At 52.6% G+C, this 16,932-nt stretch overlaps 1 protein-coding gene across 5 annotated transcripts in view; it reads right to left on the reverse strand.

Annotated features, from left to right (window-relative positions):
• Positions 1-16,932, reverse strand: part of BID (BH3 interacting domain death agonist) — a 28,176-nt gene extending 11,244 nt beyond the window's left edge. Inside the window, exons 1-6 of one of the 5 annotated variants that reach the window (XM_070790372.1) lie at positions 16,109-16,314; positions 5,762-5,820; positions 3,745-3,949; positions 2,437-2,576; positions 1,773-1,985; positions 296-738 (exon numbers count right to left, since the gene is read on the reverse strand). In XM_070790372.1, coding sequence (XP_070646473.1) covers positions 730-738; positions 1,773-1,985; positions 2,437-2,576; positions 3,745-3,949; positions 5,762-5,773 — 579 coding nt within the window. In that variant the 5' untranslated portion in view covers positions 5,774-5,820; positions 16,109-16,314 and the 3' untranslated portion in view covers positions 296-729. Of the gene's footprint in view, positions 1-295; positions 742-1,772; positions 1,986-2,436; positions 2,577-3,744; positions 3,950-5,761; positions 5,821-16,108; positions 16,325-16,854 lie in introns of those variants that run through there. The other 4 variants (XM_070790370.1, XM_070790369.1, XM_070790368.1 and 1 more) reach the window with 4 other exon arrangements.

The following is a 16,932-nucleotide window of genomic DNA, read 5'->3' on the forward strand; positions in this document are numbered from 1 at the left end:
GTGGTGTTTGGTCTTTAAACAGAAAGCCTGCACTTGCTTGGTATGAAGGCTGTTCACAGGGGAGTTTCCCACTCTAAGGAGTACAGGGACTCCCCTCCAGCCCTCTCTGGTCCTCCTCGGACATGGCAGGCAGTGGCCCTTGGTTTTGGCTGCACCATGAGGCAGGTGGGATCTTAGTTCCTAATCAGGGATCAGATGGAGGCCTCAGCAGTAGAAGCAGAGTCTTAACCACTGGACCACTGGTAAGTCCCACACTATTGTAAAAAGTAAGGTTGTTTTAACAACAACAAGTGTGTTCTTGTTTTCTGTCTGAACAGTTTGCCTTTATTTTCTGTTTTGGCTGAACCACAAGGCTTTTGGGATCTGTTCCCCAACCAGGGATCAAACCCAGGCTCCAGCAGCGGAAGTGCAGAGTCCTAACTACTGGACCACAGGAAGTCCCAGTCTGCTTCTGGGTGACTTTCAGGTGGGGACCTTCCTGGCCAACAGTAGACAAAGGCACAGTGTGGGGGTGGATGCAGAAGAAATATCCACAGGCACACGTGAACATCTCTGTCCAAGTGCGCTAGCGCAGCAAGTCTTAAACAGCCCCGGGCTTTAAAATGGTGAGGTGGCACTCCGTGATCGTCTTGGGCCTGGATCAGTGGCCGAAGCTCGTGTCCGTGGAGGCGGCAGCTACAACGCTGACACCGCCTGCGTCTTCACAGTCTGCTTTTGCCGAGTGGTCACTCAGTCCATCTGCTGGAGCGAGAGAGGAGGAGCTGGGGTGGGCCAGGGTCGCAGACCAGGACCCCACACCGGGGCCTCCAGGCCCACACTCAGCACCCGAGCGGCTCTACCGAGAGGTTCTGTTGCAGCCCTGCAGGGTCTGGAAGCTGGTAGAAAAGGCTTCTGTCCTTCCACCAGTTAGCCTGGTTTGACGCCAAGTTGGTGCCACCCTCCGGTTGTAAATGCCTATGTAACTTCAGAGCCACGCACAGAGAGTGCCTTCAAGGCTCATCAGTACATAGTGAAAGAAAGGGTCAGATACCTGAGCAGTGCTGCCGACACATAAAACTCCACTCACCAGTATCTTCAAGTTTACAGACAAGGTATGTCTACTTCCCTTCCAGCTGGTCTGTGAAACCAGACTTTCTAATACCCTGGTTGGAGGACAAATGGTGTGGTTTTTAACCCCCTTTCGACCTCTCACCCAAGGTAAAGCATGTTTTTAATTTAAACTATACCAGTCCATCCTAAAGGAAATCAGCCCTGAATATTCACTGGAAGGACTGATACTGAAACTCCAGTACTTTGGCCACCTGATGTGAAGAGCTGACTAATTTGAAAAGACCCTAATGCTGGGAAAGATTGAAGGTGGGAGGAGAAGGGAGCAACAGAAGATGAGATGGTTGGATGGCATCATGGACTCAATGGACATGAGTTTGAGTAAACTCTGGAAGTTGGTGATGGACAGGGAGGCCTGGCGTGCTGCAGTCCACAGGGTTGCTAAGAGTCGGATACGACTGAGCGACTGAACTAAACTGATGCTCATTTGTGAAAAGGTGGAGCTGAGAGCAGACCAGGGAAGCCCAGCTTGGCACATCGCTTGTGCTTGCCCTTCCCCCATACTCCCACGTCCCAAGAGCCTGTGACAGCAGCCACCTCGGAAACAAGGCATTCACCACAACCATCTCCTCCATGACTCCCGCAGTGAGGATCCTAGAGCTCAGGGAGGGGGCAGGTAGGGGGAAGGGAGACCAAGGCTGGGCTCATCCACCACTGCGTCTTACATTTCGGACTAAGTTCCTCACGTAGGCGAGGAGGTTCTGGTTGATGAAGGTCACCGTTGTGTGGAAGACATCTCGGAGCAAGGCTGGCGAGTGGTCGGCTATCTTTTTGGCCAAGAGCATGGTGAGCAGGAGCTGGGTCTTCTCGTGGTCCACGTCAGGAGGGCAGGTTTGCATGAGCTGTTCCAGCGCAGCCGCCAGGCACTGCCTCCTGTCCTGCGCACGTGGAAGCGGGGTGTGGTTACCCACCCAGGGCTGGGGCCAGCACACGGGTGCAGGGAGAGGCCTCCGTGAACCCCTGGACCCCAGAGGACCTTCCGCACTAACAGTGAGGTGGGCGCCAGGCGCCAGTGGCCTGGGAGCCACAATGGCCGGGAGGCTCCCTAAGTGGATGGCCTTCCCGGGGGCAGGAAGCTGACTGGCCGGGCCCGGCACGAGTGTGTTTCAGGCCCCGTTTTGGGAAGAGTCATACTCGTGACACTGAGGGTGTTGTCTCCCAACTCCTGAGCCTGATTGGAGGTTCAGGTTTTCAGAGGCCGGGTGACAGTTCTTCCGGGAGACAATTCTCTAAGCTGATTCTCCCCCCAGCTTCTGTGGAAGCTCACGCTGGTCTGTCTGCCAGGAGGCAGAGGACAGACCTCAGTGGCCCCGTGGTTTCCCCACTCACCTCCTCCGACAGGCTCCTGACACTGAAGCGTGAGGCCAGGCCGGCCACCATCCCTGGGCGGATGCTGCCCTCCAGCCTGTCCCCAATCTGGGCGAGCTGCCGGGCGACTTCGCGGACTGCCTCCTCCTGACGCTCAGAATCTAACGTCCAGATGAGGCAGATTGAGGTGACGCCTGCTCACACCCTCCCCCGGGGCCCCCACAACTACTAGGGCGACTAGAGCAGCAGAGCGCTCACACGCGGCCAATAGCCGTCGTCCAGCAAGCGGCAGTGATCTGTCGCCCCAGCCGCTGTCCCTGGGTCTGCTCCAAGGCACAGTGCCCCCCAACTCCGCACTTCCTTCCTAGTGCTCTGAGCTCCCCCTACCAGAAGAGAAGGTTCCGGGCTCGGGCATTTTCGGCTGTGGGGCTGACTCCCAGCCACACAGCCCAGAGCTCAGTGGGTGCAGGACAGGCAAGCGCACACTCAGAGGGGCAGGCGCTGCGTCCCTCCTGCCCCACACGGCCCAGTGAGATGCTTGGACCTGGAGACATGCATGTAGTCCCCTCCTGCCCCCAGAATCCCCCACGTGCCCGCCCTCTGCTCGGGGATAAGCCACGACCTCTGACCTGGACTACTTGGTTGACAAGACAACTCACCCCCAAGATGCCACTGCAGCCTGGCCCCCCTCTGGTTTGCTCCAGCTGCCGCCACCTCCCCCAGTGCCCCCTCGGCCTCCCCATCCAGCCGAGTGAACACGGCCAGGCCTGTCCTGCGCTTTACTGCCAAACATCAGGTTCCTGACCCACAGGCCAGTTTCCTACCTGAGGGCCCTGCCCTATGCCTCCAGCAAGGCTCTGAAGTCTAAGGGTGGGGTGGTGAGAGGGGGGGGCCCCAGGGTTAGCAAAGCTCCTCCTGCCCCCACACCTTCCTACTCTGTCCCCAAGGGGGCCCTGGCTGGTGGGGACCTCTTAAGAGGTGGCTCCAAGCCAGGCCTCCTGGGAACAGGCTGACTCACAACTTGAAAAGGCTCCCTGGGGAGTTCCCAAGGGGCTCCCAGCGGCCTCCGTGGAGGCAGCACTGTGGTAAAAGCTGAAGCTGGGGGAACAGCCCGGCCCCAGGCACGAGCCCGGGGTCCCCACTGCCTGGTGACCGTGGAGGTCGGCATGGCTGTAGCACACAGATGTGAATCCATGGGGGACATTGATGCCCAGAGTCCTCCGGAAGCTTAGTGGGTTTTCACCGATCAGACTCCAAGAGGCCTGTTCCACTGGACATGGGGGGCCGAGCCTGAAGGCCCCAGGGCCGAGGAGGCTGGCCAGTGCCTACCTGTCTCCGCTTCCGCTGCCAAGGGGAAGTGGCTGCAGCGGTTGCCGTCCGTCTGCAGCTCGTCATCATGGAACAGGTGCCCAGACAGCTCGTGACCCAGCGCCTCCAGCTCCCTCTGGAAGCAGGAGTGGGGGCAGCTCTGCAGGAAGCCCAGCAGCAGCAGGCTCGTGGTGCGCTCGTCCCCAGGGCCGGGGCCGTTGCTAACCTGCGAGGAGAGGACTGTGGGAATGTGGTCCTGGGCTGGCCTCACTGGTCCAAGGCCTGAGCACCCTCTAGGCAGGCAGGGGCCAGTGCGCAGAGCCTCCCTCCTGCAGACATCGAGAAAGGCTCCAACCGTGCAACAGGTGATCCAGCTGCTGCCTCCAGGGGAGGCAGGCTGGGCAGGCGCATGGGTCGGGGCCACCCCTGCTCGCCTCCGCTCCCATCGTCTCCTGGGCCCAGGATGGCGCTGTGCTAAAGCAGATTTTCAGCACACCTGGGCACTGGTGACCACAAACACCACCTCCTCTGAGCAGGCCTGGCCACCCTCAGGTGGGTGAGCCCCTGCCGGGCCCACAAACAGCACGGGACAGGCGGGATGCTACAACCAGAAGAGCATGTGCGGGCAGGGCTGGGGTGAGAGGGCGTCTGGAGAGGCCAGGAACGCCTAGCTCACAGCCTGGGCCGGGAGGGCCAAGGGGAGAAAGTAAAGATCCTAGTAAAATGTACTCCTGAGTCTTTAATATTTTTCATTAGAAAAGATTAGAAAAATACTCTGATTAATCAGAGGGACTTCCCTGGTGCCCCAGTAGCTAAGACTCTAAGCTTCCAGAGCAGGGGGTCCAGCTTGGGTTCAATCTGGGCAAGGAACTAGATCCCACATGCCTCAACTAAAAACCTCCACGCGTGCTACAACAACAAAGATCAGTGCAGCAAGTGTGGAAAGGGAGGGAAAAAAAATCAGAGAACGCTTAGAGGACAGTTTTTAGAGGGCAAAGTGTTTTAAATAAAATGCATACGTATTGCTATGCAGCCTCTACTTCTCCAGAATTCGTCCTAAAAGGGGAAATGCACCTAACAGCTCTACTAAATCTTCACAGGGAGGCCAGGCAGCATGGCAGCTGAGAGACTGCTGAAGGTGCTCCCTCTACCTCAGGAGGCGTCCTGCTCGGGGGAGGAGGGGGCTGTGGCAGCTGGACTGCATCCCCCAGAACCTGAGAGCAGGACCTAACTGGGAAAGGGGGGGTCTTTGCAGATGTCATGCTGAGGCCAGGTCATCCTGATTCGGGGCTCTATTCTTGGACAGGGCTGAGGGAGAGCCGGTGGGGATATGGCCACGTGAGTAACTTAATGCTGCTGAGCTGAGCGCTTAACAAAGGTGAAAAATCAGAAAAATCTGTAAGAGGATGAAAATTCTGACGGCAGGGAGAAAGAGGAAGCTGAAGGATGTCTCCCCACAAACCCAACTATGGGGCACTCCCGTGTCGAGGGAAAAGGGGAAAGCAAACCCCGGGAGCGAGTCTCTGCATCCCCCTCACCCTGAGGCCATTGAGGTAAGCCGCACAGGGGCAGCTCCCCGAAACCCTCCTGCCTGAGTGGCTCCTGACCCGCCAGGCTGGGAAGCATAAGGCCCCGTGCCTGGCACAGCGCTGCTCCAGAAGCTCCCACCAAGCACACCTCCTCCCCAGTGCTGTCCGCTCAGATTCAGAAAGCTGGCCCAAGCTCACAAGTCACCAGGAGGGCCCCAGACCTGCAGCCGCACCCGAAGGGCTGGAGGGGATGTAGAGGGAGGGCCCGGGGGGAGGGGGCGCCCCAAGACACCACACAAGCCACGGTGGGAAGGAGATGGATGAGAGCTCCTGACTGGCTCGGCTGCAGCTTCCCTTCTGAACCCTAAACCTGCTCAAGGACCCTACATCCTTGAACCCATCTTGCATTCCAGGATCGACCAGGCACAGGCAGTGAGCAGACAGGGGCTTGTGTGCTCCAGTTACCCCAGGCCCGCCCCACCCCCGCCATGACCACCGCATCATCTGACCTTCAAATCCATGGCCTAAGCTTCACGGGCTCCGGCTCACAGGATTCCGGGTGGACGGCCTGGAAGAGGACATGCAGGGTGGGCGTGGAGCCCCGCAGGGGATAACGGAGTCATCTGGGCCCTGGCTCCCCTCATCTGCATCCCGGGCCACACACCTGAGTTTCCTCATAACTGAGACCAAGACCACCCCCCACCTCAGGTCCAGCCTCCCACCCTGAGCTCACTGGTCAGGCAGGCAGGGCCATCTGGCTTCCAGACAGTTTCTAAGTGAACACTCAGAGCACTGGGCTCCCTCCACGAGCAATTCCTAGACATTTCCACAGATCTGTCCCACTGCAGACCCTACCTGGCTGCCGGCCCCAAGGCACCGTGGCTGCACGGCAAGGTGTGTAACAGGAGGAGAAAGAATGTCTACCTGACAGTCACGGAAGACTAAGGCTTTGGGATGGCGTCAATTCCACACTAAACAACTGCGTAGGTGAAAGCTCATCAGACCAAATCTTAGAAGATTATGCCCCCGACGTGGAAAATATAGAAGACTGAGAGCTCTGTGTGCATCGTAGAGACACCCAAACAGAGTAACAAGTGTCTGCAGATCAGTCTCAACAGAACAACCCGTTTTAAAATGTATGCACAGCATACTCTGTTTATACACAGTATTAGGCTAAACCCAATGAATCGCTGCTTTGTAGGGCAAAGTCAAACTTGGCAATTCCATATGGTTCCTACATACACAGGAGGTTAAAAACAGAAAAGAAAACCAGTTCACCTCCAGGAGACAGGAGCAGAAGATGTAAGAGGTGGCAAGTATACACAGAAGAACTATACAAAAAAGATCTTAATGACCCAGATAACCACGATCCTGGAGCGTGAAGTCAAGGGGACCTTAGGAAGCATCATCATGAACAAAGCTAGTGGAGGTGATGGAATTCCAGCTGAGCTATTTCAAATCCTAAAAGATGCTGCTGTTAAAGCGTTGCACTCAATATGCCAGCAAATTTGGAAAACTCAGCAGTGGCCACAGGACTGGAAAAGGTCAGTTTTCATTCCAATCCCAAAGAAAGGCAATGCCAAAGAATCTTCAAACTACCACACAATTGCACTCATCTCACACGATAGCAAAGTAATGCTCAAAATTCTCCAAGCCAGGCTTCAACAGTACCTGAACTGAGAACTTCCAGATGTTCAAGCTGGACTTAGAAAAGGCAAAGGAACCAGAGATCAAACTGCCAACATCCACTGGATCATCGAAAAAGCAAGAGAATTCCAGAAAAACATCTGCTTCATTGATTATGTTAAAGCCGTTGACTGTGTGGATCACAAAAAACTGTGGAAAATTCTTAAAGAGGTGGGAATAACAGACCATCTCACCTGCCTCCTGAGAAACCTGTATGCAGGGCAAGAAATAACAGTTAGAACTGGACATGGAACAACGGACTGGTTCCAAATTGAGAAAGGAGTATGTCAAGGCTGTATATTATTACCCTGCTTATTTAACTTATATGCAGAGTACATCATGCGAAATACAGGGCTGAATGAAGCACTAGCTGGAATCAATACTGCAGGGAGAAATATCGATAACCTCGGATATGCAGATGACACCACCCTTATGGCAGAAAGCAAAGAGGAAATAAAAGAGCCTCTTGATGAAGGTGAAAGAAAATGAAAAAGCTGGCTGAAAATTCAACATTCAAAAAACAAAGATCACAGCATCTGGTCCTTCATGGGAAACAGACGGGGAAATGATGGAAACAGTGAGCGACTTTATTTTCTTGGGCTCCAAAATCACTGCAGATGGTGACTGCAGCCATGAAATTAAAAGATGTTTGCTCCTTGGAAGAAAAGCTATGACTAACCTGCTGCTGCTGCTGCTAAGTCGCTTCAATCGTGTCCGACTGTGTCTGACCCCACAGACAGCAACCCACCAGGCTCCGCCGTCTCTGGGATTCTCCAGGCAAGAACACTGGAGTGGGTTGCCATTTCCTTCTCCAATGCATGAAAGTGAAAAGTGAGAGTGAAGTCGCTCAGTCGTGTCTGACTCCGCAACCCCACGGACTGCAGCCTACCAGGCTCCTCTGTCCATGGGATTCTCCAGGCAAGAGTACTGGAGTGGGGTGCCATTGCCTTCTCTGATGACCAACCTAGACAGCATACTAAAAAGCAGAGACATAATTTTGCTGACAAAGGTCCATCTAGCCAAAGCTATGATTTTTCCAGTCATCATGTATGGATGTAAGAGCTGGACCATAAAGAAAGCTGAGCGCCGAAGAATTGATGCTTTTGAACTGTGGTATTGGAGAAGACTCTTGAGAGTCCCTTGGACTGCAAGGAGATCCAACCAGTCAATCCTAAAGGAAATCAGTCCTGAATATTCATTGGAAGAACTGATGCTAAAGCTGAAGCTCCAATACTTTGGCCACCTGATGTGAAGAGCCAACTCCTTAGAAAAGACCCTGATGCTGGGAAAGATTGAGGGCAGGAGGAGAAGGGGATGACAGAGGATGAGATGGTTGGATGGCATCACTGTCACAAGGGATATGAGTTTGAGCCAGCTCCAGGAGATGGTGAAGGACAGGGAGGCCTGGCGTGCTGCAGTCCATGGGGTCGCAAAGAGTTGGACACGACTGAGCGACTGAACAACAACACAAGGTCACAAGATCACCTTCCGTCTGGAAATTTTCACCAGGAACCTTGGGCTGAACTCTGCCACCCTGAGGAGAGAAGACAGGTGAAGCAGTGTGCGGGGTCCACCACCTGCAGCTCCCCTAAACGTGTGGGACTTGTCTGGAGCAAAGCAAGCCCGGGCAGGGGACCAGGGACACTGATCAGACACTCACACGTGGCAGACAAAGGAGGGGGCAGGTCTGTGGGGCAGCCGTGGAGAGAGCTGGGGGCCTGCTGGCCAGGGCCACCTATGTGATGGCCAGCCTGGCTGCACGTCACAGGCAGGAACAAAAATTAGGGAGCTGTCAGTGATCGTGTCTGGACTGTCCCAGAGAGCAGTCTGACTTGACCTCCCTGGGCTGGTCACTCTGTGTGAGTGGGTGACTGGTCACTGTGGGTGAGGACTGGGCCGGCTGCTCCGCCACCATCCACTTGTATGTTCACTCTGGTCATCTCAGGTTCCCTGGCCTGCAGGAGGCAACCTTCCTTTCCATCACAGTAGGCGGGGACCCTTGGCCCAGACTGGCTTTCCCGAGAGGCTCTACAGGCTTCGCTCCCTAAAAGGCAGCTCAGTTCTGAGACAAGTGGCATATCACAGCGGCTCACACAAGCACCATTCAGAGATAGGACATTCCCAGGAAAGTTCTTGTTTTGTCAAATTATACTACATCCCAGTAAAAAGAACAAGGGACAGTAGTGCAAATGTCCACGACGGGTGAGCGGACAGCACTGTGCCCATCACAGTGAGCTTCACTCAGCCTCAGAAAGAGGGAAATCCTGGCACCTGCTGCACGTGGGACCCTGAGGACGCTGTGCCAAGTGACAGGAGGCAGACCCCAAGGGCAGACCCCAAGTGGCCGGCGGCCCGGGTGGTAAGACGCAGGGTTCTGGACGGGACGGTGGGGGTGGGGGGTCTCACTGCAGGTGGACATACATTTTCCCCCACATACAAAAAACAGGGAAACTGTGGCAACATGGAGGAACGCTGAGACGTCACACTGAATGAAACAAGCCAGACACAGGAAGACACACGCGGCCTGGCTCCACTTACACGAGCAATCATGTCCATTTCTAGAGAATTACTAATTCCTTATTCATGCTACTGAGCTGCACACATAAAATGATTATATGTATAATTTTGCATCTGTTCCACCACAATCAAAAATGTTTGAAAAAAACTTCCTTTTGAACCTATGCAAGCAACAGTTTGTTGTTATTTAGTTCCTAAGTCATGTCTGACTGCTTGAAACGCCGTGGACAGTAGCCCGCCAGGCTCCTCTGTCTTTAGGGATTCCCCAGGCAAGAATACTGGAGTGGGTTGCCATTTCCTCCTCCAGGAGATCTTCCCAACTCACGAATCAAACCCAGGTCTCCTGTATTGCAGGTGGGTTCTTCACTGTTGAGCCACCACACAAAATGAGGAAACTTAATTCTATCAGGGGGAACCAGATGTCAGTTCCATCTAACAGATGTGTATGGGCTACAGAGAGTTTCAGAAAGAGAAAGGTTCCTCATGTGTCTAGGGAACAAACGCCATCTCAGCACCACTGCAAGCGCACCACCAGGTCCCGCCGTGGCCTCGCCCCCTGCTGCCTCCAGAAGAGCCCGGAGCCCTCCCGCAGCCCCAGGCGCAGCTCTGAGCTCCTGAAGCCCGTTTGTGCAGCAGCACTAGTTCCAAGTGCCCGGTATAACCACTGGCATGAGCCTCGGAGTCTGTCCTCTACTGCGGACACACACCGAACAGCCCCGAGTCGCCTCCAGAGGGCAGGGCCTGCCAGCGGTGACTCACAGACTTCTCCAACAAGAGCAGACGGGAGAGGGTCAGAGTCTCTTGTGATCTGTGTTCCCCTGAGAATAAACAGATTATGGACAGCGACGGCGTCCCCACGGAGCACAGAGTTTCTGCAACACTCACATGCGTGTTACATTTTCCTGTAAACTAGACCAAGGAAGCGTGAGCCAGCACCTCTTCAGACAGCTGCTCTTCCCACAGTAACACGTCAAACAAAGCTGATTACATAATCGCTCTTTTTAGAAGATGAATGGCCTGTGGGATTCTCTGGGAAGTTTCAATGACAGTTGTAGGTGTAAAACATATCCTGAAAACAACGTTTTTCCTCTCAATTCAGGGTCCAACCTCCAGAAGCACCATCAGAGCCCACCTGGTCATTTACGACGGGGTCAGGGAAGCCTGCGGAACAGGGCACGGTTGTCAGTGAACTAAGAACCCCTTAGCTCCTCATAAGTGACGAACCTTTGTTCTTGGTGGGACTGTTTTTCCCTTTAGAACATAAAGCATCAAAAATTATCATTTTAGGGCTTCCCAGGCGGTGCAGTGGTTAGGATTCCATGCTTCCAACGCAGGGCGCCCAGGCTCAAGCCCTGGTCTGGGAACTAAGTTCCCGCAAGCTATGCGGTGAGGCCAAAAATCCAAAAACAAACAAACCAAGCAAACTTTCACAGCTTCTTTTCAGTCTCAGACATTTAAGGGATTTGCAACATTATGAAACCACGTTGTCACTAAAAGCTCTGTCCTGTAATGCACTGTGTTAAAAACGTTAACAAGCAACGTGCACTGATACGTCCAAACATACCAACAATATTGTAAAATTTTCTCCAGTTTTACTTTCTAACACAGAAAATAGATAAAACCTGGTTAATCAAAAGCTTTTCAGGGTCCTCAGTCATTTTTGTGTGTAAGTCTTAGAGACCAAAAGGTTGGGGGGAGGAACTAGACCTTTCCCTTGAAAATAAAAGCATATCTATTAACACAACAGTTTTCTCTGCCATCCATTTTAATTAAGAGACTTAACCAAAGTGACTGACTCTTTCACAGAGAATCAGGTGACTAGGTCTCACACGGTTCAGATGTCACTTCCCAGCCACACACATCCTGAGCTTCCCCCAGGCGCACACACACTCAGTGATGCCAGCCAACGACAAAGCCCTGCTGAGAACACTGAAAACACTTAAAATACACCTGGTACCCAATGCTTTTGGATCCTGTCTTATTTAGAAATCGCCTGGGTATACAATGATTGCCATCATTAATTCAGTGTTCATGCTGTAATCTGGAATACTGTTAGAAACACTGTCAGAATTCTATTCAGTTTAGGTGAAAACAAATTTACATTTCTCGTAACCTTAAACACTAAGAATAGTATCAGTTGATTTGAGAAGGAAACCTATAGAAGTTTGCAGGGGGTGGGGGGTGGGGCAGAGAGGAACCAATTAGCATATAATACACAATTTACTAGTATAGTGAATATTGATTACTACATGTAATCAATATTAAGTATTGATTTATCAGTAATATTGATAAATCAGAGAAAACACAGCTTTTTAAAATCCAAAATTAATTTATTCTCATTTGCCAAAGATTTACCTTAACTATGTGAACCTGTACTCTTTTTATATTGAGATATAGTTGATATACAGTATTATATAAGTTACAGGTATGCAACATAGTATCCACAGTTTTTAAAGGTTATACGGCTTCATAATTACTATAAGATACTATGTTCCTGTGGTGTGCAGCACTGCCCTTTGAGCTCACGTATTCTACACTCAGTTATTTATCTCTTAACCCCCTAACCCCACCGTGCCCCGCCTTCCCTCTCCCCACTGGCAGTGGTTTAGTTGCTAAGTCTTGTCCAACTCTTGTGACCCCGTGGACCGTAGCCTGCCCAGCTCCTCTGTCCATGGGTTTCTATAGGTGAGAGTACTGGAGTGGGCTGTCATTTCCTTCTCCAGGGGATCTTCCTGACCCAGGAATCAAACCTGGGTCTCCCACCTTGTAGGCAGATTCTTTACCATCTGAGCCACCAGGGAAGCCCACTCCCCACTGGTAACCACTGGCTTGTTTTCTGTATCTGTGAGTGTTTGTGAACATATGTTCTTAAAACATTTCTGAGTTTGTTTTGGTGTATTTTTAATTTTTTGAAAGTCTAATGTATTTAAACTATTAGAAATGAGATTTCCTCATTTCATGGAAATTTTAGATAAATTTGACTTACATAAGCATATTTATTTAGGTCCAAAAGCCAATGAGGACACAGTTCTTCCAATTTAAGATACTTCACAACCAAACTCCTCAGTGATGAAAAAAATGCTTCCCACATTTACACGCCAAGAGGCAAAGGTCTTTCTGAATAGCAGACACACAGACAGCACCCAGCTTCGGTCCCACAAGCTCAGCGCCAAGTCAAGAGCAAACACAGAAACACCAAGGCTCACGCGTCCAGATACAAGGACTGGTTCCCTGTGGTGGCACAAAATTATGAACTGAGCTCAAAAGACCAAGGACACAAACCGCCGTCTGACCACCCGGATTCTCTGTCCTCTCGTGCTCGACACAGAGCAGACCTTCCACGTCTCGCACAAGGACACGGTCAGCAAGACCACCAGTGGAGAAACCTGTCCACGCGCGCAAACCTGAAACCCAGCCAAACACTGTCTGGACAGAGCTGTTCCACTGGCCTGAGACACGGCCTCTGGGGCCAAGTCCACCAGGCACGCTTTTGGGGATGGCTCCAAAACTGCCAACACAGAAAGCGCAAAACCATGATTTCCCCACAAATATAGAATAATAAAATGAAATATGTCCAAGATTTTATTTAGTTCATTAATTAACGAAGAAACCAGTAAGATGATTCAGCCAGTTTCTGAAAACATGGGTTTGTATGGCAGCTGCCAGTTCCACTCAGATCACCTGTGCCAGTCCTTCCCCTGAAGCGAGTGAATGGAAGCGAGCGGGAGCCCAGCCCAGCGCCCGCGTGAGCTCCTTCTGACGACGCACCCGGGACACACTGGGGCCCCACTTCCACCACGCACTGCCTGGACTCGCTGGAGTGTGGGACGCCAATCTCTGCCTCTTCTGTGCTGGGCTTCCCGCCTTCAGGCTTCCCCACAGACCCCACCGCTCGCTCACCTGCTCCCCTACTTGGTCCCTGCTCCATCTTAAAGGACCACTGGTTTTCAACCCTGGCTGCACACACTGGAATCAACAGAGAGGCTGTAAGACATCCCAATTAGATAAGAGCTCACATGTGGAAACGCCCAACGAATCCACTAAAACAGCCCAGCAAGTAACAAGTGAGTTCACCAACATTGCAGGACAGACCGTGTACGCCCACTGTACTTGTGTGTGCCAGCGATTAGCATCCGAAAGAGAAACAGAACTAGGATGGCAGCGAGAAAAGTTAAATACTCGGAACACTTGTTGGACAGAAGAAGCGTAAGAGCTATACCCTGAAAAGTGCGCACCGCTTTTCGTTGCAGAAAAGCACAGATCCAAATAAGCGGGCTCATTCCGGTCCACAAGCTGGAAGAACACCCATGGACTCAACAGGATCCCCGCAAGCTCCCACCAGGCTTTTTCACAGAGAGAGAGAAATGGTTCCTCTTTCATTAGGAAATGCAAGGGGCACAGAATAGCCAATGAGAAAAAGAACAAAGCTGGTAGACTCACTCCCCAACTTCAAGACATATGACTGAGTGACAGGAATCGAGACCGTGTGGTACCGGCAGTGGCGCAGAAGTGACAGTCCAGACACAAAGCCTAATGCCTGCGGCGCATCCACCTCTGACCAAGGGGTCAAGAGCCGCGTAAGGAACAGGCTCCTCGGCAAACGGTACTGAGACATCTGGGAGCAAAAGCATCAGTTGAGGCCCCTCCCTCGTATTATACACAAAATCTACCTCAGCATAGATCATAGAAGAGAACAAAGACATAAAACTTTACGGCCTTGGATGAGGCAGTGATTTCTTAGATACGACACCATATGAGAGAAGAACAAGCCATACAAAGAGAAAAATAGATAAACTGAACTTGATAATTAAACCTTTGCGCTTCAAAGGACATAAGCAATGAAAAGACAATCCAGATAGGGGGAAAAAAATGCTTGCAAGTAATTCATCAGACAAGGGACTAGTACTCAAATATATATAAAGAATTCTTGTAACAACAAAAACACATTTCAATTGCAAACTGGGTGAAAGATTTTAACAGGATCCAAAGACATACAGATGGTCAACAGCTAAGCTGCTGAGTCACTTCAGTCGTGTCCGACTCTGTGTGACCCCACTACAAAAATGCTAATCAAACCGCAATGAAGGGGAATTTCCTGGTGGCTAGGGCTCCCTGGTCAGGGAACTAAAATCTTTACTAAAAGCCAAGCATAAAGTGCAAAGGAAGGGAGGGAGGAAGTAAGAAAAGAAAGAAAAGTGAATGCGAAGATTCACTTTCACATCCACGAGGGCTGGAATCGAAAGCTGACAGCAAGAGGCAGCAAAGACGCGGCTCAGCCGGGACCCCACATCACATGCACAGATCTCCGGGGGGCAGGGCAGGTGTGGAAAAGAGTGCAGACGCTTTGAAGTTTTGCAGCTCCTCAAAACGTTAGGCTTCCCTGGTGGCGCAGACAGTGAACAGTCTGCCTGCAATGCAGGAGACCCGCGTTTGATCCCGGGGTCGGGAAGACTCTTCACTCTTTCCAAAATGTTAAGAGTTACCACATGACCCAGAAATTCCACTCCTAGCTATGTATACACACAACACAAATGAAGACGCACGCCCACATGAACGTTTGTCACGACGCCATCCAAAATAACCAAAAGTCGAATGTCGATCAACTGTTGAATGGATAAGGAAAATGTAGCAGATCCATAAAATAGAGTATTATTTGACCATAAAAATGGGAGTGAATTTCTCATACAGGCTGCAACATGGATGAACTCTGAAACATGAGGCTGAGTGAAAAAAATCTAGTCACAGAAAACCAGAGTTCATTCCTGGAATGATTCATGGTATGATTCCATTGATGTGAACTTCCCAGAACTGGTGAATCCACAGAGGAAAAAGTGTTGCCTGGGGCTGTGGGGATGAAGGGACTGGGGGTAACCGATGATGTGCGTGGTTTCTTCTGGGGCTGTTGAGACATTCTAAAATTAGACTGTGGTGATGGTTGCACAACTTTGCAAATACACTGGAAACCACTTCGAGTTTGCAAATTTTATAGCATAGGAAATATCTCAAAAAAGTAGTTTTAGAAAAACGCAGCATGAAGGAGGGGACAGTGAGATAAGTGGGGGAGCCACCCCACACACAGGCCCTGGAAGTGCAACTCCCCCACCCCACCAGGTGCTCCAAGTCCAGTGTCCACGTCTCCCGCTGCCCTGCCCTCCCTGGCCCCAGAGAGATGCGTGCACGGGGGGGGGGGGGGGGGGGGGGGGGGGGGGGGGGGGGGGGGGGGGGGGGGGGGGGCAAGATGACCCGTGGGGGCCAGGTGTCCTGAAGCCCCCCCTGGGGCGTCAAGGTTGACCTCTGCAATAACTACTCTCCCCTTAGAGCCACAGAAAAGCAAAGGATGCCTCCATGGCCTTCTGGTGAGCAGGAGCCCTGGACCCAGAAGAGGCCTCTCCTCACGTGTGGCAGCTTGCTCCTGGCTGCCACCTCCCTCCCCAAGGACAGAAGGTTTTCGTGCACCTGAAGGTCACCAGCCCCTCTTAACCCTGCTGCGTTTGACTCAGAGGGCACTGGTTCCCTCCCCTGCCCAAGTTGACAGGACACTTGCAGGCAGAGGGTGACTGCAAACGAGCCACTTCCTTGCCATCTAAGTGGGTGGCTTCCAGGACGCTGGGCACTGTACACAAGAGCCAATGAGAACTCAATTTTCACACAACCTCCAGAAGTGGTTGCTCTGTGGTCCATCCAGGTGCTCACGTTTGCTATTCACGGGCAACTTTCCCATTCAGTCCAGCACAGCAGGAAGAAAAGAGGAAGGAAACACATCAGGAAAAGGAGGAAAGGAAGGAGGGAAGAGCTGGGTTCCGGGTGGGGGTTGGGGACCGGGAGGCCAGGACAGTTGTTGGAGAACAGCCCCAACAAGGGTCCAGGGTCCAGGCACCAGCCCAATGCTTTCCCCACCCCCACAGCTGCCAGCAGGGAGGGGTGCGCAGAAAGGCAGGGCCCTGCCCACATCCCACCACCCCCCACCCCATCCCCGTCTCTAACAGGTCGAGGTACCAGGCAAGGCAGCATGGGGAACCCAGGCAGCCCACTCCAACCAGAAGAGCTGGACTCTGAGGTCACAGGCTTGGATCAGTGTGTGTGTGTGGCACTGTGAACTCTGTCACAGCTGCCATCTCCAGGCTTGTCCTCAGGTGAGCACTCACGTGACCTCTGGGGGCCCAGCCAGGTGAGCACTGGAGGTCCAGTGGGGCAGGCACTCCACGCCCGCACTCCCTCCACCCGACACCCACCACCAGAGATGCAGCCACAGGAGCACTGGCCACAGCTCTGGAGCAAGGCTTCTGAGGGTCCACTGCCCAGAGGCAGTGTCCCAGAACCCCAGCACAGCACTCGGTCCGGGATCAGGACCCAGGCCCTCTCCCTGCAACAGGCAAAAAACAGCAGCAATATCGCTCACCACCTCCAGCGCTGCCAGGACCCTGGCCCTGGGAGGCCGGTCACCCTCATCGTTCCTCCTCCGTGCTGGGGCTCCCTG

Source organism: Bos indicus, chromosome 5, assembly GCF_029378745.1.
Source record: "Bos indicus isolate NIAB-ARS_2022 breed Sahiwal x Tharparkar chromosome 5, NIAB-ARS_B.indTharparkar_mat_pri_1.0, whole genome shotgun sequence".
Lineage (NCBI taxonomy): Eukaryota > Metazoa > Chordata > Mammalia > Artiodactyla > Bovidae > Bos > Bos indicus.